Genomic DNA, 19165 nt, shown 5'->3' on the forward strand with positions numbered 1-19165 from the left:
TGGCAAAACTCTGCTGGAGAGCTGAGTTGGGGGGCTGCCACTGAGCATTAGGAAGTGGGAGGTGGGAGAGGGGGCTGGTAAATCATCATCGACTGTAAAATCATTATATGCATTGGGTCCATGATTTTTTTTCATGTCTAATAAAGTTATGAACTTTTATTCTCAGGCCCATATTCCAATGATATTGTCTACAATTCCCGTGAGGACAATTACTTCACATCACATCAGTGTTATTATACATCTCTGACTTTGGTCTGAGATGGAAAATTTGGTTGGTGAAAAGTGCTCTTCCCCTGGTGAATGGATGTGTTTGTCCTGTGTCAGCTGAAAGTAGAAATAGTGGTAGGACAGAGCTTTCAAAAGCCCCAAGAGCCAGTCAAAAAGGCACTTGGTGCCTATAGTGGATCTTAAACAGAATTTAAGAACCTATGCCCAAAGAAGTGATGCACAAAGTTACTATCTAACTGCTTGGCCACCAAGGGCTCATCCCCAGCATGCCAGTCTTATGCTTGCCAGAGACGGGTTTCAAGAGTATAGGTGCTGAAAGATGAGCCTGGAGCAGCCTTATGATATTTCTGTTTGGAGTACCTCGGCAAACATGGGTGGGTGTGATATGCTCAGCCCTTTTCTCTCTGAAACCCACCATTGCTGCCACCAGCTTGTAGTTACCTAGGCAGATATCATCCTCCTACAGTATATACCCAGAGCTTCCCCCCTGTTGCCTAAGCTGTACATGTCACTGCACACTGCAAGCATGTCTGAGCTAGACTAACTATAGGTCCCTATACCCAGGGCCTCTGAAGGTCCTCAAGAGGCCTGATCTGGTAGATGTGATCTGACCGTACTTAAAAATCCCAAGAGGATTGATTTTTAACACCCAGCATGGTAGCTTGGAAAACATGGCTGAAGGAGGATGTGGTATCCAAAGTATGGGCTTCAGGCTGAGCAGAGGCTAGGATCCAAGTCTCCTACTTCATGTGTAGTTATTTTTTGTCATCCCAGAAAAAGTGAGCACTCCTTCCTCCTCCATCCATGTTTAGAAGATACGGGTGAGCTAGCTATCCACATGCAAAGGAAGAAGGATTTTAGCTGTGGGGTACAGGAACGGGCTTCAGGATCTGAATCCCATAACAACAAAAGGATTGTCATTTACTGGGTCAGACCATAGGTCCACCTTGTCCAGTATCCTGTGGCAGATAGTGGATGCTGAAAGGGAGAGCGAATTGAATGTAACCAGGCTTTTTTTTTTTCCCCCCTCCCACTCTTCCTCTCTCATTTGCAGCCTCCAGCATTGTTTTTCATTTGTTGTCATTTCCTAGAAAGCTTTCGTTCAGAGGCTATATTCCTAACTCCCAGTCTCTCATGGGCACCTAAGTACCCCTGGGCTCCGAGGAGGCACCTAAGTCTGGAAGGGAGGCAGGATTTGGAATTTCTTATTGGCTGACTGCAGCGATCAGGTTTTCTACACGGCAGACTTGTCATGCTGGGCAGTGATATCTTCTGACAAAACAGTGCTCCAGACAAGTTGCCTCCAAAACTAGAAGCAGTGCTCCAGGGAGATTAATTATCTGCTTTTAGAGATTTTGAAAATTCTGCCATTAATAGATAAGATTGGCTCAGGTTCCCATTGATTTTCCTGGGAGTTTTGCTTAAGTGCAAACTGCCTGGTTAGCACACAAAGGATTGTAGGGCTTGATTTTTTGCAAACATCGCTCCGCAAGTAACATTACTGAAACTGAGCACACAAAGGAGTGTAGGTGCTTCCCAGTGGGAGTAAGAGAATTGGACCCTAAAGTAGCCAAATTAGCTGTATTAATTTAACACTCTCGCGCACATTTGCTATGGTTAAATGTTCTTTTGGTTGTGTATTGTGGTGTTTTTGTGTGTGTTTTATGTGGGCAAGATGGCCCTTGTTGTTCTGACCATGTGCTCAGCACATGGCAAGCTGGGGCCTGTATTTGGGCAAAATATGTAAAACCCTCTGGCTTCATTAGCCAGAGAAAACAGAAGATCCTCCAGGCAGACTGAATGAGAGAGAGGCTGGAGCATGACACTCCCTAATTAAACAAGGCTTGGGTGATGTCATACGAGGTATATAAGAACAACTTGACTAAGATTTCTCTCTCTTTTCTTCCTGGTGCTGCTAAGAGCTGCACAGCTGAATTGGGAGCCAGAAAAGCTGCTCCTTATGGGGGAGAAGGAGCACCCTGCTTCACTGGAGCAGTGAGCAAAAGTTACATGATGGGGAAAGCCTCAGGTACAGGGAGAGAGGTCTGTCTCAGAGTTTGAGACTCCTATTCCTCCCTCTTTCCTTCCCCCTCCCCCCCCCCCACCTTTTCCTTTTTTTAATTTCTTGAGTGGGGTTGTTGAACCCTGGAGCAAATTGATCAGGAATAGAGTCCTGCTAATTTTGCTGGCAGTTTTGGCCACACAGGCCTTGAGGGGGATAATACCATGAAGGTAGTAATCCCTGGAGCAGACTGACCAGGAATGGCTTCTGGCAGTTACTGGCCCCCTCTGCTTGGGAACTGTAGTGTCTCAGCATAGTGGTATAGTTGAGACCGGATGTCCAGGCTGCAGCCCTCGGCCCTTTTTGCTGTCTCACAACTATTGCATTTCAGCCTAAGTGTATGGCTGAACCCCAGCCATATGTTCATGGGTGTCTGATGCCTTCCGAGTCTGGGGGGAAGCAGATTGCCAACCGGGGGGGTAACCTAGTAGCCGATTGCCAATGTTGGGGAGGGGCTTGACTAATCGCCAAGCCCGAAATCACCAGCAGCGAAACCAGAAGTGCACTTCCACCAGCACTTTCGGTTTTGCAGCTGGCGTTTCCAGGGGATGAACAGCCAGTCTCAGGGGGTGCACATGTACCCACGTGCACCCCCCTATGCATAGCCAATGCATGTTTGGCGGGCAGATTTGGGCCAGGGTGAAGCCTTGGCACTTCTGGTTAAGACCTGGCACTTCTGGTGGTTGATCCAGGCCTCAATGTGATATAGGTCTGGCCAGCTTTTGCGGCCCACTCCAGGCCCAGCAAGATAGACCTGACCTTTCCTTCAAGTTCTTTTGCAGGTTCCTGCCCAGCAGAGCTAAGATCAGGAGTAGGAATTTTGGGGTGCAAAAGCCACAGTTATCCCCTCAAAGCCACCATGTGGAAGTGGAGGTCAATACTTTACCACTTATCCAGGAGTAACAGAGCCCCTTTCAATGCAGAAGGACCCACAGCCATGGTGCAGTGAACCCAAGGAGCAACTCATAGGACTCTCCAGTGTGGGCTCCCCTCTCCAGCCCATTGCTGAAATGCAGGTATAGGGGTGCAGGCCCCCAGAACTACCAATTGGGGAGCCCCAAGTCCCAGACTGCCTGGGCATGGGTGAAGCCCCCTCAAGGGGATGCCACCTATAGACTTTGCAGTTAGTTTTAAAAATATGTTTAGTGGGAGGGGTTGTTTGTTTGTTTTTATTCTTTGTAGTAAATTTGGATTTTTGTGTTTACATTGCTTGCAAGGAGAGGGTTTTGTTTCTATGGGACACCCCAGCAAATTTAGTGTTCCCAGATTTCTGGGTGGGGGCTCAAGTCACTGGTATAATTTGAGGTACCCTAAAATGTGAACCCAGCCCTTTTTGCTGCCAACCGGTGCCCAGCAGAAGGGTTACACTTGTATGACTGCGGTACACTGAAAATTAAAAACTGGAATGTGTCAGATTGTGCATTCATTGTTTTAAATTAAGTGATTCCATGTGGTTGTTTTGCTGTGCCCAAGAAGAACAATAGACTGAACCATGGTGACAATGGCATATTTCATTATATAACTGTATAACTGTCACACTTTTAAAGGAATGTGTTTATAGCAGGTTGTAATGGAATGGAAGACTATATACAATAGCTGACATTGGAGAACTGCAGTACGCAAAGCCCCATAGGCATAGATGAGGCTGGGGGCGGGGGAGACATTCATAATTATAAGACAAAATGAACATTGAAACCACCACTATATAGCAGTTATGTGATGTGAATTGCTCATACATTTACATGAGGAATTTCACACTGTTGTCATTTGTAGAATGTTTTAACGAAAATGGAAGTCTTTGGCAAGGTGCCACTAGAATCAGTTATTTGTCACTTTCTATTCACTAACTCAGAGGGAAATGGTAGAAAGGTTCCTAATGTAGCACAAATGTAATTGTCTCATCATCTTAGTAGCTTTTTTGTCATCATCATTTCATTAGGATTTTAAGTGGTACTCTTACCATTGTTACTGAATTATGTTCAACAAGATCCATATAAATATGAATGAGTCATTTATTGCACTATTAATCATTTAGTGGTTACAGTATTTAAATAAAGGATCAGTTGTCATATAACCTAATTTTGTTCTTTAGAAAACAGTTTCTCAGGAATAAATTGTATGCATTCTGTATGTATGCAATGAATATTTATTTCACTTTAGGAAGAGGCACTTTAGCAGTAGGTCAAGTATTAATCTTGCCTCTTGCAAAGAGTGATATAGCTTACGGGTAACAAATTCAAATTCATGAACGTTGTCCTCTTCACTGTTTCTAGGTGCTGCCTGTGAAATGTGGGCTTATTGCAAACAAAATTACTATAAAAACACAATGCCAATATTGGAAGTCATTCATAAGGGTCATGTGCAGATTCTGAAAGGAGGGCTGGATGAGGGACTCATATGATGATCTTAATGGGTTTAATCTCCCCTTTGTCACAGATGACAGTCACTTCTTGGTGACAATGTATGAAATGGAGGTATAGTCAATAAAGACTAGATTTGATAAAGGCACAGGAGCTGGAGAAGAGAAAATGGACAAACTGAAGCCACTCAGCTCATATCTGTGGATACAATAAAGAATCTAGTTCAAAACTGCTGGAATCTCTAGCATAGGTCCTTCTGGCAGAGGGCTTTGAGCACAAAACTGATACTGAGTCGGGACTGCCAATGGTTATGCTAGTGTGTATTATCTTTTTGATTTGGAAACAGAATGTATAAATGAGAAGAGTGGGAAAATTACTGGATAAGAGGTTATGTTCAAAACTTATCTTTGTTTCTCTCATTTCTGCCCCTTTCCATGTTTAATGTTTAACCCAAAATCTCCAAAAGAAACTCACTTAAAACTGTCATGTTTTACATGTGTGATAATGCTGAAACAATGCAGAACAGCAAATACTATCTGCTCTTGGTGCAAAATTATTGGTATGGGAAGCAAGGATATATTTGAATGATAATAGTACCTACAGGGCTGTGACAAAGAGCAGGAATCTTACTGTGCTATGTACTGTATAGTTGCTCCATGTTGGTCTGTTAAAACTCTCTATTGTCAGAAAATTTAAGGGTTACAATTTCAAACAAGTAACAGATGTTTGATATATTTTGAGGGTTTTTTGCAAATGTTGCATGCAGTTGTACAATAAACATTTCCCCCTCCTGCCCGCCATCCTCTCTTTGGAAAGCATCCCTATCAAAGCCTTCTTTCCACTCTCCAAAACCCCCAACCGTAAGATACCTTCTTTTTGCCTGTTTTGGTTTTTGGGCATGTTAACACTAAAAGTCTGAAAAGCTGTTAAGCAAACTGAGGTGTCTCTTTCTCCATCCATGGCAATATAGTCCCAAGTTGCCACCTTTCCCCGCTGAAGTTCAGTGAGAATTTTTCCACAAATCTCATTGAGGCCAGAACTTCACTCTTAGTTCCTGCCAGCCCCAGGAACTGAGATCTGGGAGAAAAGAAATTGAAGCCAAAATGCACATCTGACCAACTCCCTCGATGGCTCCAGGCTAATCTGCTTTTATGAAGTGTAAGCGTTACTCTGCCATGTTTTATTTCTATTTACCCTGCACAATTGAGGAGAAAATGAAGCTGAATTCTTCAGTGGAATGAAAGTGTAAAGTTTGAAGTTTCAATAATGCCTTGAAATGTTAATCTGCTCTCTAATGCAGAATACTGATACAGAATACCAATTTTGTCTTTGCATTTGTTGATGTACTGTGAAGAGGACTCATGACTAAATGGCAGTGTGGGGCAGGAATGTAACAGTTGTATCTATGAGCTGCAAGAGTCCCTTATAGTAAAGGGATATGTTCAATGTTTAGGGGTTGTATCACCAAGTCTTTCATGCACTTTGTACAGCTTGGCATTGTGTTTATTAATTGACATCAGGAAGATGAGATTGTCAGGAGACATCAGGTTCTCCACACTTTGGTTACAGGCTCTAGAATGAGGTATGGTCTCAAACAGGCAATCACTCAGCTCTTCAAAATTTCCAGTAATAGGAAACTAGAAAGAGGATACTTCCAGAGAGCTCTTGATCTTACTGAAAAGGAAATGAGGTGGAGGAGAAGAGAATCACAGAAAGGAACGACCATTAATGGCAAGCACAGATGTGCAACAGTGCTGTCCATGGCAGGGGAGGAGGGGTGTCAGATTGAGGATGGGAGGAGGCAGGCCAAGATGAATGAAGGCAAGCAGTCACGCCAGAAGTTCAGATGAGTGAAGAGAGAAATCAACTGAAGATGTCTTGACAGCTGCAGTTCTCTTCTTTATTTGAAGAAGGGTGAGTTGGATCCTGGGGTGATCCTTCCCAGTCAAATTTCTCATTTTAATGTTTGAGCAGCAGAAAAGTGTCAAGGTCATAAATGTGCTGGCTTTCCAGAAAGTGGGTGTTTTAAAAAAAAAAAAAAAAAAAAATCAAATGCATTGAGCCTGTAGTAAACTGTGTTAATGAGTCTATTCTGTCTTCCTCTTAGAAACTGGGAAGATTGACCAAGATATATATAAATACAATACACCTGGATTCACTGGCTGCCTGTCCAGAGTGCAGTTCAACCAGATTGCCCCCCTCAAAGCAGCCTTGAGACCTACCAACACCTCCTCTCACGTCCACATTCAAGGGGAACTAGTGGAATCCAACTGCGGAGCATCTCCATTGACAATCCCACCAATGTCGGCTGCCACGGACCCTTGGCATTTAGATTCAGGTAAGGTAGAGCCTGATTACAAGTAAAAGCAGCTGAATATTTGAAACTAAATGCATTTGCCTGATTTAAGAAATAGCTACAGTAAATGAATTTTCAAAACACAAAACAATGATAATAAAAATCACTGCAAGACTGGAACCAAAAAAAGAGGGACCTTGTTATTCGTATTAAGTGCTTTTTAAAATTTGAAGGGGAATGAAAGTTTGTGGCCTGTGACGTGTAGAAGTATGCATCTGTCTGTCTTGCTAGCATCCTTACCTCATAGTTCAAGAAAGAAAGAATATACACTTCATTCTTCAAACACATTCTGCACAGGCCCATTTCACAATCTGTACATGTGCTGCTTGTTTTCCATTCCCCCTCAAGTTGGACAATTCATGAATGAAGAGTCCCTGCTTAGTTTCATGCTGGTTTATAGTCTAATTTGCTTTCTAATCAATATGAATCATCAAAATGCATAGGGAGCTTTTGGGCCCATACCAGTGCATAAGGTTGTTAAATTTCAGCTGAAATATAGTGGTCCATGAAATACTTATTCATGTTCTGTTTTACTTATTCATGTTCATGCCTTTTAGTGTTTACATGATGAAACTCAAACTGACTGCCCTAGTCCCACTTGCATGTAAACTAGCCAATGCTAGTAATGTAAAAAAGCTGCTAGCCTTGATAAACAGGTTGTTGAGTGCCAGGTTCCTGATAAACGAATATATTTTATTCAGCCCCATCTAAAAAAAGATAAATCTAATTTTAAAAGCAAATGCAATTTTAAATTTTTTTAAATGGTTTTCCACCCTTGAAATGTTTGCTATCCCTGGACAACTTTTAGTAAGAAATCCCATTAACCAACACTACATTCATCTGAGGCTGAAAATGCAGGAAGCTAGAACAATTTGCTGATTCTAGCAGGCTGGTCCTATATTCTGGCTGACACAGTGTGGAAGTACACAGTGTGGCTGACTTGATAAATAGTTTATCTTCTGTGTGGGAGAGTGAGGTTCCTTCCTGGCTTTCAGATAAAATATTAAACAAAGCTATTTATTCTTTTCCTTTTAGATTTCTGTTTGCTTCATTCTGATTTTTGCTTACATCAGAGTTGTGCTATGTTATCCCTGGAGTTACATGTATGTGAAATTAGTGTAAGCGAGCAAAGAATTGGGTTCTTAGTGATTTTATACCTAATTCATTCTTGGCCAGTGGGCAGAATAGTAACAACGAGCTTGACACCCAGGGGCAGCAGCTACTTCTAACTACTACTGCACTGCCAGCACAATTTGTGCAACTGCAATGGCAGCTTTTTTTTTCAATCAGCCCCCACTCTCCTGCTGCCCCCAACACACACCCAGGCAACTACCCGGTCACTCCTCCCTAGTGATGCTTCTGTCAATGGGTTTGTGGATGTGTTCCTATAAAAGTGGATGGTAAGTACACAAGTTCCCTGGAAGCATATGCTGGGTCACGTGTCAGCACAGGAAAGGTCTACAAATAGCTCGGAAACTGCAGAGTTGCCTTTGAATCCTTATTTAGTCAAAGAAAGGAGTTTTAAGAGGTAGTAATAACTTCCCAGCAGAGATGGAAGGGAGGGATGATGCACCTGACTAATGGGTACAGAGCCACATGATAGAATGAACCACTACCTTATAATCACACATTCCCTCCATGCAGCCAGCCTCTGAAGGCTTAGGCAATTTCTTTCCTTTATGCCATGTACAAAGCCCCTAGTTACTACTTCCTCACAAGCCCCATCATCCTATTGCTGCTTTCCTGTGGAATTATCCAATTAGTTCCTGAGGGTTATATCCCACGCCCCCAGTTCAGTCCAGCTTTCTTACTAAATCATCTCCTTTTTTGTTTTTACAATGAAATGGCCCTTTGTGATGGGTGTATAGAATGCCTCATGGTTTAAACTTGAGAAGAAACTATGCTAAATACCTTTTAAAATGGGGGGGGGGGGGTTCTCCACAAAAAGGACTATATGTGTGATTTTTTTTTTTTTTTTCTTTTTTTTCCCCATTACCAAAGCGCCTCTGTGGCAGCAGGGCTCTTTTTCAATGAATCCAGCTTGAGTATATGGTGGCCCAGCTTCATTCTCAGGGGAGAGAAGCTGCAATAAGATTGGGATCCAGGTATTCCTCCTCTTTCTTTTTTTCCCTTTTTTTTTTTTTTATTCCCTCTCCATGGGTCAGTAACAGTTGGGTGAGAAGGTATAAAATCACTTTCCTCCTCTGTAGTAAATAATCTTAGTGCTCCAAGGAGATTAACAAAATTAAGTCCTATTACAGTGGAGTGAAAGTCAACTGGGACTTTCACAGTACTCTACTATGAGGCAAAACGGGTACCCGGTCCTGTGGATCCATTATTTTATTTCCACTGAAAGAAAGGGGAGATAGTGACCGTTTCCATCCTTCTGAATTAAGAATAACTTATCCTTTCTACAGGATCCATATTAATATGAAGCATTTGGCTTTGTTTTGCTTCTCCCTAAAATACATGCTGGTGTTGTGGACATGACTTTGGATTCACACAGTCTTTAATGATGGCAACTGAAAACATTTGCTCTTAATGTCATTTATGTTAAGAGCACAGTTGCTTGCCTAGTGTTTTTTATCAGAGAGAATTCCCTTTGACATGCTTTCAAAATTAGCATGCCAAAGGATTTTCTAGCCAGAAGTGTCGGAGGAAGGAAAATGGAGTTATGAAATGACTCTCGTCTTCTGGTTCCAAAATCAGATGACGTATCATGCCTTGGTATGAATTGTAAAAAAGGGCAAGGACAACAGCCCCTTTGAAATTTGCAGATTTAACTCCTGCTGTGCTAAAGGGAACAGTAGTTGGAATAGAGCCAGCATGCACTATCTCACACTGAAATGGCTGTAAAGAACATGGCTTCTAAAGCAACTAAAATGACACTCTCTGTGGCTGCTAAGTGAAAGAGCCTTGCCTTCAGACGCATCTATTTGTATTCATTATTTCACAGATTAGTTGCCTTTAATTGTTCAGATGTTGTATAATAACAATTATCAGAGGGACTGAGCACTGAAGCTCCCACTGAAATAAAGGTATTACATATAGGCATTGTTGTTAGGCCCTAGGAGAAGTCTTTCAAATAGAGAGACAGATAAAACTAGTGAAATATCTGTATTAAATAGAAGTTTCACCAAAATTAAGTAAAGATCAATAGATGATGCAAAGAGTAGCCTCTTGTCTCTAGCTGGATTATGCCAATCCTATAGGAATTTTGCTAATCCAGTTTTACCAGCAGAGCTCACTTGGGAAGGAAATGAAACTACACTATAATGGGACCTACCCTTGCCAGTGCAGTGGAGTGCGAGGAGGAATTGCATGCTTGTGGGGAGGCAAAAGAGAAACTACACAAATGCCATGAGATCACCTAGCAGTTCTAATGTTATAATCCTAAAACTAACTACAAAAAAAGTGCTACCCAACACCTGAAGACTAGGCACCCAGACAGAAGTGCAGCTCCTTGCTGTAACTGAGAATGCTTTTCAGGAAGCATTCTGAGTTACAATGATCCCCTGGACCAAATAGAAATTCACTGTTGGCTCCAGTGGGGAGGGGAATCCAGCTGCCGGTTGCAAGCCTGCAGCTGGTTTCTCTAGCAATGGCCCCTCCTCCTTCCCAGCCTGTTGCTGTTTCCAGAATGAGAGGGGGGAAAGGGAGCAGAAGGAGCTCATTCTAGGGGTTCCCAAGCTGGCACTGGAGGATGGGGTGGATGAATTGCAACCAATTGGGTTCCAATACACTCACCCCACTCTCCAGGGGGGGCTGAAAAAACCCCAAACTAAACTCCATCTGCTTCTTTTCCCCCCTCCCATTCTGAAAACCGCAACAGGCTGGCAGGCAGCGTAGACACAAGTTACAGAAGACACTTTGTTTTGAAATGTCTTCATCTCACCCCTCGTGCAATTAGGGTTCAGATTTTCACCCAGTTGGACATTTTTTAATCAGTCTGCAGCTGTGCACTTGTGCTTGGTCATGCCTATAGACCACTTTCTTTGGCCAGATCAGGCAAAAAATTGTCACCTCTGCCTGCACGCTTGGTGACCAGCCTTGGGTGTCTAAATCCATAATGTGGCTCCCATACAAATGGCCAGATTTTCAGATACTTTGAGCACCTGCAGTTTCCTCTTAAGACAGGCTGTGGCTGTTTTAGTTTTCTTTGTTTTAAAAATAACTCAGACTATGAGGATGGGGGAAATAAAATAACACCGTACCTTTGGAATCTTTGGAGAATACACTTTTGTGATGCATATTCAATTTATGGGATAAGCTCTTGTCCCATGATGCTTATCTGTATTTCATCTGTTTTATATTTAAATTTTTGCAGGCATATATTTAGAGATGTAGCTGTGCCTTTTAAAGACCAAATTGAACTTTCAGGGCTTACAAATTTGTCAGTCAGGCTCCTGGCAGAGGGAGGGGAATAACTAATACAGATATAACAAGGCCAGGGAGTGTTGTCTCACCTCTAGACTTTAATTTTTAGATCAAATCCCAGTTGGTAGTTTCTGAAACATGTTGCTAAAGTTATCTGTTCAATGGCCTATGTCAAATGAGTTTAGCCTCAATCCATTTCTAAGCAGTTGCATCATAGCCAGCAATCATAATCATGCATTATGGCAGCCTCTGTAGAAAGACCAAAGAATGTACCATTAAATGCATTATCCTCTTGTAAGCGATCCCTCAGAGTCAGGCTTGAGACCCACTAATGCTGAAGCTTGCACAGTGTGACACTGGAAAATTATCACTGGTTTATTGGCCTCCTGATTGCTGCTACCAAGAAGAGTATCCCCTGGGGCTTCCAGGAGGAATATACTCCCTGATGGACTAAAGAGACCCAGGACCTGTCCCAGTAGTACAATCAGTCAGGCAACCTACAGGTTGCAAAGGCCCTACTAGAACCTCAACCAGATGCCAAAAATGGATTGCGTGTGTTTGAAGGTCTGGACGTCACACATGCTAGTTGACATGCCTGGGCCCTATTATGACATCATGGAGCTGCTAATCCAACGGAATACCAGACCGCAAAATTCCATCCCAGCTTCATAGTTTCTAAAATTAGTAGACAAAACAAAAAGCCCTCTCAACAAAAACACAAAACAAGAAGTCAATTGTCAATTACACTGGATAATAACATCAATCCCTATACAAGTCTCTACCACCATTAGCATAGATTAAGTGACGGGGGGTTAACTGTATTAGAGAAATGGAAGGCAACCAGTGGAGATGGTATCCTCCAAGAATTTCTCCATGAACTAGGCCCCAAGAGATTCCAGTGGTTGGTGAAACTGTATATCAAAACCATGGAATCCAGATGCATGGTGGGAGGTCATGGTCATTGCAATACTCAAACTGAGTAAACCACTCCACAACCCGGGAAGCTATAAGCCAATATCACTCCTTTGCACAACCTACAAACTGGTTGAACATATCCTTAGGAGAATCAGCCCTTTTATGAAGCCAGTGATCCCCGAGGAACAAGTGGGATTTTGGCCTAAGCGCAGTTGCTGCTACTAAGTTTTGGCCTTTACAACGCACATCAAGGCTGGTTTTCAGGAAAATAATCCAAGACCAGTGCAGTCTTTGTAAACTTGTCATCATCCTATGAAATGGTCTGGATTAAAGGTCTGATGCTGAAGCTTGCAAGGATCATACCCTACTATCAAACACTATGCCTGATGTGGACAATGCTGAGCAACAGGCAGCTATGTGTCCACCTGGATGACAGTCAGCTTTCCCCAGTTGCTCAGTAATGGCCTGCTACAAGGTTCTGTATTCTCACCAACACTTTTTAATATATACACAAGCGATATGCTGCCAACAAAGCTGTGTAATTTTGCATATGCCAACCATACCTTGGTTTGGCAACACAAGCAGCCACCTTCAGTGACACTGAGCCCACCTTGAATGAGGACCTGAATACCATGGAGGAATATTTCCAGAAATGTAGACTTAAGCCAAATCCCCATGAAACAACAGTCACTGCATTCCATCTTGATAACGTGAATGCTAAGTGCACACTGAAGGTAAATTTCTGCAGCGACACTGCCACATGACCCCATTCTATCTCGTCTCAGAGTGGGGCTGGACTGCACATTAACCATCCACAGCCATTTGAAGAATGTAGTTGCCAAGATGAAGATAAGGGTCAATTTGGTCCAGAAATTAGCAAGCAGAAGCTGGTGAGTATCAGCATCAATATTACAGACATCAGTGTTGGCCCTTGCATACTCTGTAGCTAAGTGCTGTGCACTGGTATGGAACAGAAGCAGTCGCACTCAACTAGTTGACATCCACCTGAGCTCTGCAATGCTGTGCATTGCTGGAACCCTCAAATCAGCCCCAACACCTTGGCTGCCTATGCTGTTGCACATCGCTTCTCCACCTATTCATCGTGAGGAAGCAACTCTGCGGGAAGTCCAGCAATTTAAGAAAAACAAATGTCTCCCCATCCACTAGGATCTCAACAGTACCCCTCACTGTCACCTGAAGTTGTGCAATGCCTTCTGGATCCATGCACTTAACATTCAACAATGTAACCTTCAACCCTGATGAAGCTTGGAAAACTGAATTAGATTTCACAAGAATTTCCCAAATGGGAAATCCAACGTTCTGCATGGGATCTTGCGATCGATCCCGTGCAGAAGATGCCTGACTTTGATCTGCCATGACATTCATGGGCAGCTCTAAACCGTATCCACACAAACCATAGGAGATGCAAATACTTGATGCACAAATGGAAAATTAAGAACTCTCCAGTGTGTGAGACTGTGGTCACCCAGAACGGACCATGGAACATATAATGACTCAATGCTTGATCCACAAATATGAAGGAGGTATCACAGCTATACATTCTGTTGCTTCTGATGCAATTATCTGGCTTAACCATCTAAATGTAAAGTTATAGTTGCTGTTCTATAGCTATATCAGCCATAGAAAAGAAGTGTAAGCTCTCTGGGCAAATGGATAAATTCCCAGTGCATCCACGTCTTGAATATAATGTGTAGTATAAAGAGTATACTAGATCTAGAAAAAGTATGGACAAGGATGAAAAAAATGGACAGGGGTACAGAAGGGCCTGTACAGGGGTACAAGAGATTGACAAGACTGAGACTCTTCAGTTTGGAAAAGATAGTAGACTAGAGATCTATAAAATCATGAATGATGTGGGAAGGAGATTGAATATGGAACTGTTGGTTACTAGGTCTGCTAAAACAGATTAGAGGGCACTGTGAAAATTTATCAGGCAGCCAGTTTTAAAAAAAATGGAAGGAAGTATTTCTTTACATAGAACATAGTGGAACTCATTGTCATGGGATGCTGTGGTGGCCAATGGTATAACCAGTTTCAGAAAAAGGGATTAGACAACTCTATGGAGAACTGGTCCATGACAGTCTATCAAAAGCAACAGAGATGCAATCAAGTCATGGTGAGGGATGGGACACATTATCCTGTTTCTTATCCCCACTGCCCTAAAGCATCTGTTACTTCTCACTGTCAGACAGCAGTTACAGCAATTCTTATGTTCGGGCTTGCACCTGTTATTCACAATGAATGCACATACATTTTGAGTAAATAACATTAGCATTTTCATTTCCTTCTGGATTCACTGTCAGAGTTAAAATGCTACGCCCCCCCCCCTTCACCCCCTCCCCCAGTACTGGCACTTTGCCATATTATTGAAATGTTTTTTGAACCATTATCTTGTTCAGCATGCTGAGTATTTTTATAATGCATAGTCTTTTCCGTGTTGCTATGGTGATGCTTTTGGTGGATGATGAAGCACTGGAATTCAACAAGTCAGCCTTGACTACAATCCAACTTGGTGGGGGTAAAAATTAATAAAACCAAAACCAAGCAGCAGCATAGTTCCCGTCCTACAGAACACTTATAACTATGTTCATGTGAGTTAGGTGAGTCCAACTGGATTTTAATCATGGAAATGTAATATGAATTAAAATTATAGTCTCATCACTTTTGGTGCTTTCTAGTTTTATTTTTTGTTGTTCTAAATTAGCTACCATAGGGCCTGTGCATTTTGTAATTAATTGGTATATATTTGTGTATTAAACCATAATCAGTAGGCATCCTAATATGTACTATTACAATAGATGTAAAAGCTACAAAGGGACAACTTGTAATCTTGTATGTGATTTTTTTTTTTACTCTATCTAAATACAGAATAACCAGAATATATATCTTTAACAATCCACATAATTTAAAATTTCTTTCTTAATTTTGAGCGCACACGTGTGTGAGTGAAAGATAAGATTTTAACACAGACCAGTTCTCTACCCCACAACACTTATAGTAAGTGTGTGCACATTTAATCTGTAACCCACCTGCTCTTACTTTTTTTTCCCCCCCCACAAGATGAATAGTTAAGCAACCTTCTGGAAATGAAGGGCTTAATTTTTTTAACTTTTTGTTTATAATCTTTCAGTTTTAATCACTACTGCTTATAGCTGTCCTCTCATTTGCAATGAAACACTGTCAGTTTTCAAAAATATATAGTAATGTAAATGCATACATTCATACGCAGGCTTCTAAACAAAGCTCAAGTGACAATATATTTAAATGTCCAATATTGTGTATAAATGTAAGATGCATTCATCCCGTGTTATAAATAACTGTATAAAACAGGGATGAATTTAACCTGCTATGTTAAGAATTAAGTGGAGTACAGGTCTTTTTTCTTTCAAGTCATATGAAGTGCTTCTAACTTCGCTGTTATATAATCCTAGTAGAACATTTTGTACTATTTATTTTTGTAGTAGACAAGGGTTCTTGCTCTTTCACAGCTGATTGCTTACTTGGAAAAATATGCAATGCATGTCTGGTAGAATAATAACATGAAGGCCCTCGTCATTGTGTTTTGGCATTTAAAAACACTGCTGCTCACTTTAGCTTTCTTTCATATAAATTGCTCATCCCCCTTTTTTCCCCCTTGAAGGGAGGAAAAGCAGGGAAGGGATTGAATGTGGAACCAGGCACTCCATGCATAACAAGTGGTTAACTCATCATCTTTGTTAAATCTATCCCTAGGGAATGGTGTTCACTAATGGGTGGCTGTTTTGAACAATGCCATCTCCTTCCTCAGCAGCTTTACAAGTTGCTGATGAGTAAGGATAATTAGTTTCCTGAGGTTCTCTTTGGTGGCCATTAGCCCTTCCACATGTTATCAGCCAGAGCAATAGTCTTCTGAGATGAGTTATTTCAGAAATGTGCTTTAAGGATGCGTCAGCTCAAAAGGCTGCTAAAATACTGAATGGCTAATGTTTGTAATAGTTTATGCTCTCCTTGTCCCTGAATCCTTGTAGTAAGTGAGGTGGGAAGAGCAGATAAAAGACTGACTGCTGCTTTTCTTCTATTCATGATAAACTCTTCTATGATAGTTCTATGGTTGGTCTCTCTAGATATAAAAAGCACAAATATTAAGAGCACTTACAACATAGAAGTCAGGATCATTTTTTGTCAAGCCTGATCCTGTATTACAAATCTGCATTCCATTTGGAAATGAGGCCTCTTGTATTATTTTAAGTATCCGCTATATACATAATCTGAGCACTGAAGTGTTTTCACTTTTTAATTAAGAGAAATAATGTCTTGCTGCTGGAAAATGAATTGTCGTTAAGCTATAAATCAGTCCCATAATCACCCATTACTCACAAGCCTGGAAAACCCCTTACAGTGTAGTTATTGCATCAGTAGAAATAGCCTTATGTTGAGAACAGTCAGCCTTCAGCCAGCGGACTCCCATGCAGAAGGGAGTGTCTGCAAAAGCATCCAAAGGTTAAATTCCTGATCTGTCTGCTAGAGAGAAGAGGCAACTCTGTTAGGCAGGACAGAAACCAAAGAGCATTTTAGCTCAGGCTCAGCACCTTGAACAAATACTTGCAAGCAAAAATATGGATAATATGGTGTAAGGTTTCTATATCTTCTCCCTATGGAGTAGTTTAGCAGACTAAGGAGAAGAGAATTATCTATCTGTGACTTGGCAATACAGTGTCAGTGGTTGCTCCTTAGGTGACTTAATGGTGGTACTTGAATTTCTTCTAATTTCTATCAATTGAAAGTAAAAAATGGACTTTCACTCTCTTCTGGTTTATTTATATGATTATGCACACCTCTCTCATCTTAAATATATAATTACAATGTAAAACTCCTGAAACTTTATCAGGTGAACCAGACGGTTGGTATTCAGCTACCTGCCAAACCCATAAATTCTTTGGTACTCCGTGACAGAGATACTTTGTACAGCCAGTTGGGTTAATGCTGCACTCCAGGTGCAAGAAAATAAGCAGAGAAAACTTCTGTGAAGATAATATTTATTTCACAAGTATTAGCAATAACCAGGAATCCTGCAATTGGGAATTTGAAGAAGTGGGGAGGAAATTACTTTGATAACCAAATTCTTGGCATTGCCTTGCAGCTGAAAGCAGAAGGTGGTGTCTCTGCAGCTTTCAAGATTTAACTTAGATTTTGATTCTGAATAGTTAAGGTCTCTTTGGGGATCCCTCTGCACACCTAATATGAAAGCTTTGCTTTAGAAAAAGGAAGTAAGCATGTGCGTGCATGCATGCATGCATGCATGCATGCACACGGCATGCTCCTGCTGCCACCAGAATCAAGATCAGCACTGCCCTTGACCACAATGGGATCAGGTTTGGGGCCAAATGTATGAGCTGTATAGTTATGAGCCCATTAATATACAGACTGAGGATTCTGTTGCTGTTTTCTCATTTCTATTTCAGTTTCTTGTTTTCAGCTCCTCAGTCTACAGATATATCAGCTTACAAGCCATTTCCCTCAAAACTACTGTCATAGGCTTCGTCAGTCACAGTGACATGTATAATAGCACTACACTTCTCCATGTGCTTAACCTCTAAGATGACAGCATATGACAGTAAGGGCCTCCAAAGTGTGCATCAAAGGGTGGTATTCACATCATTTCTATTGCTTGTATGTACCTGTGTGTATGACTGTGAGAGAAAATTAGATATACAAATTGTGTTGAGAGAGAGCCCCTTTTAAACTCATAAGATATAGTCTCCTGGGGTGCACAGACCTCAGAGGATGACTGTCAGGCAACTTCTTGCCAGATGAGCCTGTTTTGGGAGAGATCAGTGGGGTGTGAAAAAGCAAAAAGAAACTTAGAACCCCCCACCATGTGAGTGGGAGTAGACAGTACTGCTCCAGGGGCAAGGTGCCCATTTTTCACTATTATCATTTATATTAGAACCTACGATCCCTCGTCATGGACCATTCTAGCCCTGAACAGCACTATTCCTTGTTCTTGGCTCTTTATTTTCCTCACAGGACCCATATAGAGCGATAAAGCTGTTTCTTTCCTAAGACTATATTTAATTCCCCCTCCATGACTCTAGCAGAGACCAGAAAAGGGAACCAAGACCCTTCTTACAGGCCTCCTGTAGTATGAAAATAAAAGCGCTATCATTGGATGGTATTATAAAGCCACACACTTGCTTGAACTTTCTGTAGACAATTCCTCCTGGCTCCACAGGAGTGTTTTTCTAGGGTCTTTTGTTGTTGTTTTAGTATTCCCTTTGGGTCCGTTACTGATGCTTAGATATCTACAGCTAGGCTTTGATCAGCACTTAACTCTACAGTTCCTTTGAGAGTACCAATGCGTTTCATATTCTACATTAATTATAAAAGGAAGTATTTGTTTTCCTTCCTTAACAGGTGAAATGTAAGCACTGTTCATAAAATTTTCATGAGAGTAATAGTGTAGGCCAGCATGATTAATGTATCATCAATCCGTGTCTGGAGTCCTAGTGAGGCACCTTGTGACATGCAGATGTTACCACCAAGAAGTAAAATGACAGATGGGCTCAGGCTTCTGAATGATGAAGATGCTGTAATGTAAGACAGATCGATTGGGAAATTTAATACAGTAAATGCTCAAGGTACTACGTCTAAGGCCAAACCAACCTCAACTTTGACCTTTAGATAAATGCAGTCCCATACCTTGCAGTCCTGAGGTATCTAAAATGCATTGACCTCAAGTAGGGAAGAAAGACATGAATCGCAAAATCATTGATTTTTGTGCCGAAAGGGGATATTGGTCTTAATTCTCCACTACCTTGCATAGCACCAAGCAAGTGTAAACTGTCATCTTTGGGAGATGACAGCACA

At 41.6% G+C, this 19165-nt stretch overlaps 1 protein-coding gene across 1 annotated transcript in view; it reads left to right on the plus strand.

Annotated features, from left to right (window-relative positions):
- Nucleotides 1–19165, plus strand: part of CNTNAP2 (contactin associated protein like 2) — a 1052534-nt gene that overhangs the window by 1020327 nt on the left and 13042 nt on the right. Inside the window, exon 20 of the mRNA XM_025209846.1 lies at nt 6758–6988. Within this exon, the coding sequence (XP_025065631.1) occupies nt 6758–6988 (231 nt within the window). The remainder of the gene's footprint in view (nt 1–6757; nt 6989–19165) is intronic.

Source organism: Alligator sinensis, unplaced genomic scaffold (assembly GCF_000455745.1).
Source record: "Alligator sinensis unplaced genomic scaffold, ASM45574v1 scaffold456_1, whole genome shotgun sequence".
NCBI classification, from domain to species: domain Eukaryota; kingdom Metazoa; phylum Chordata; order Crocodylia; family Alligatoridae; genus Alligator; species Alligator sinensis.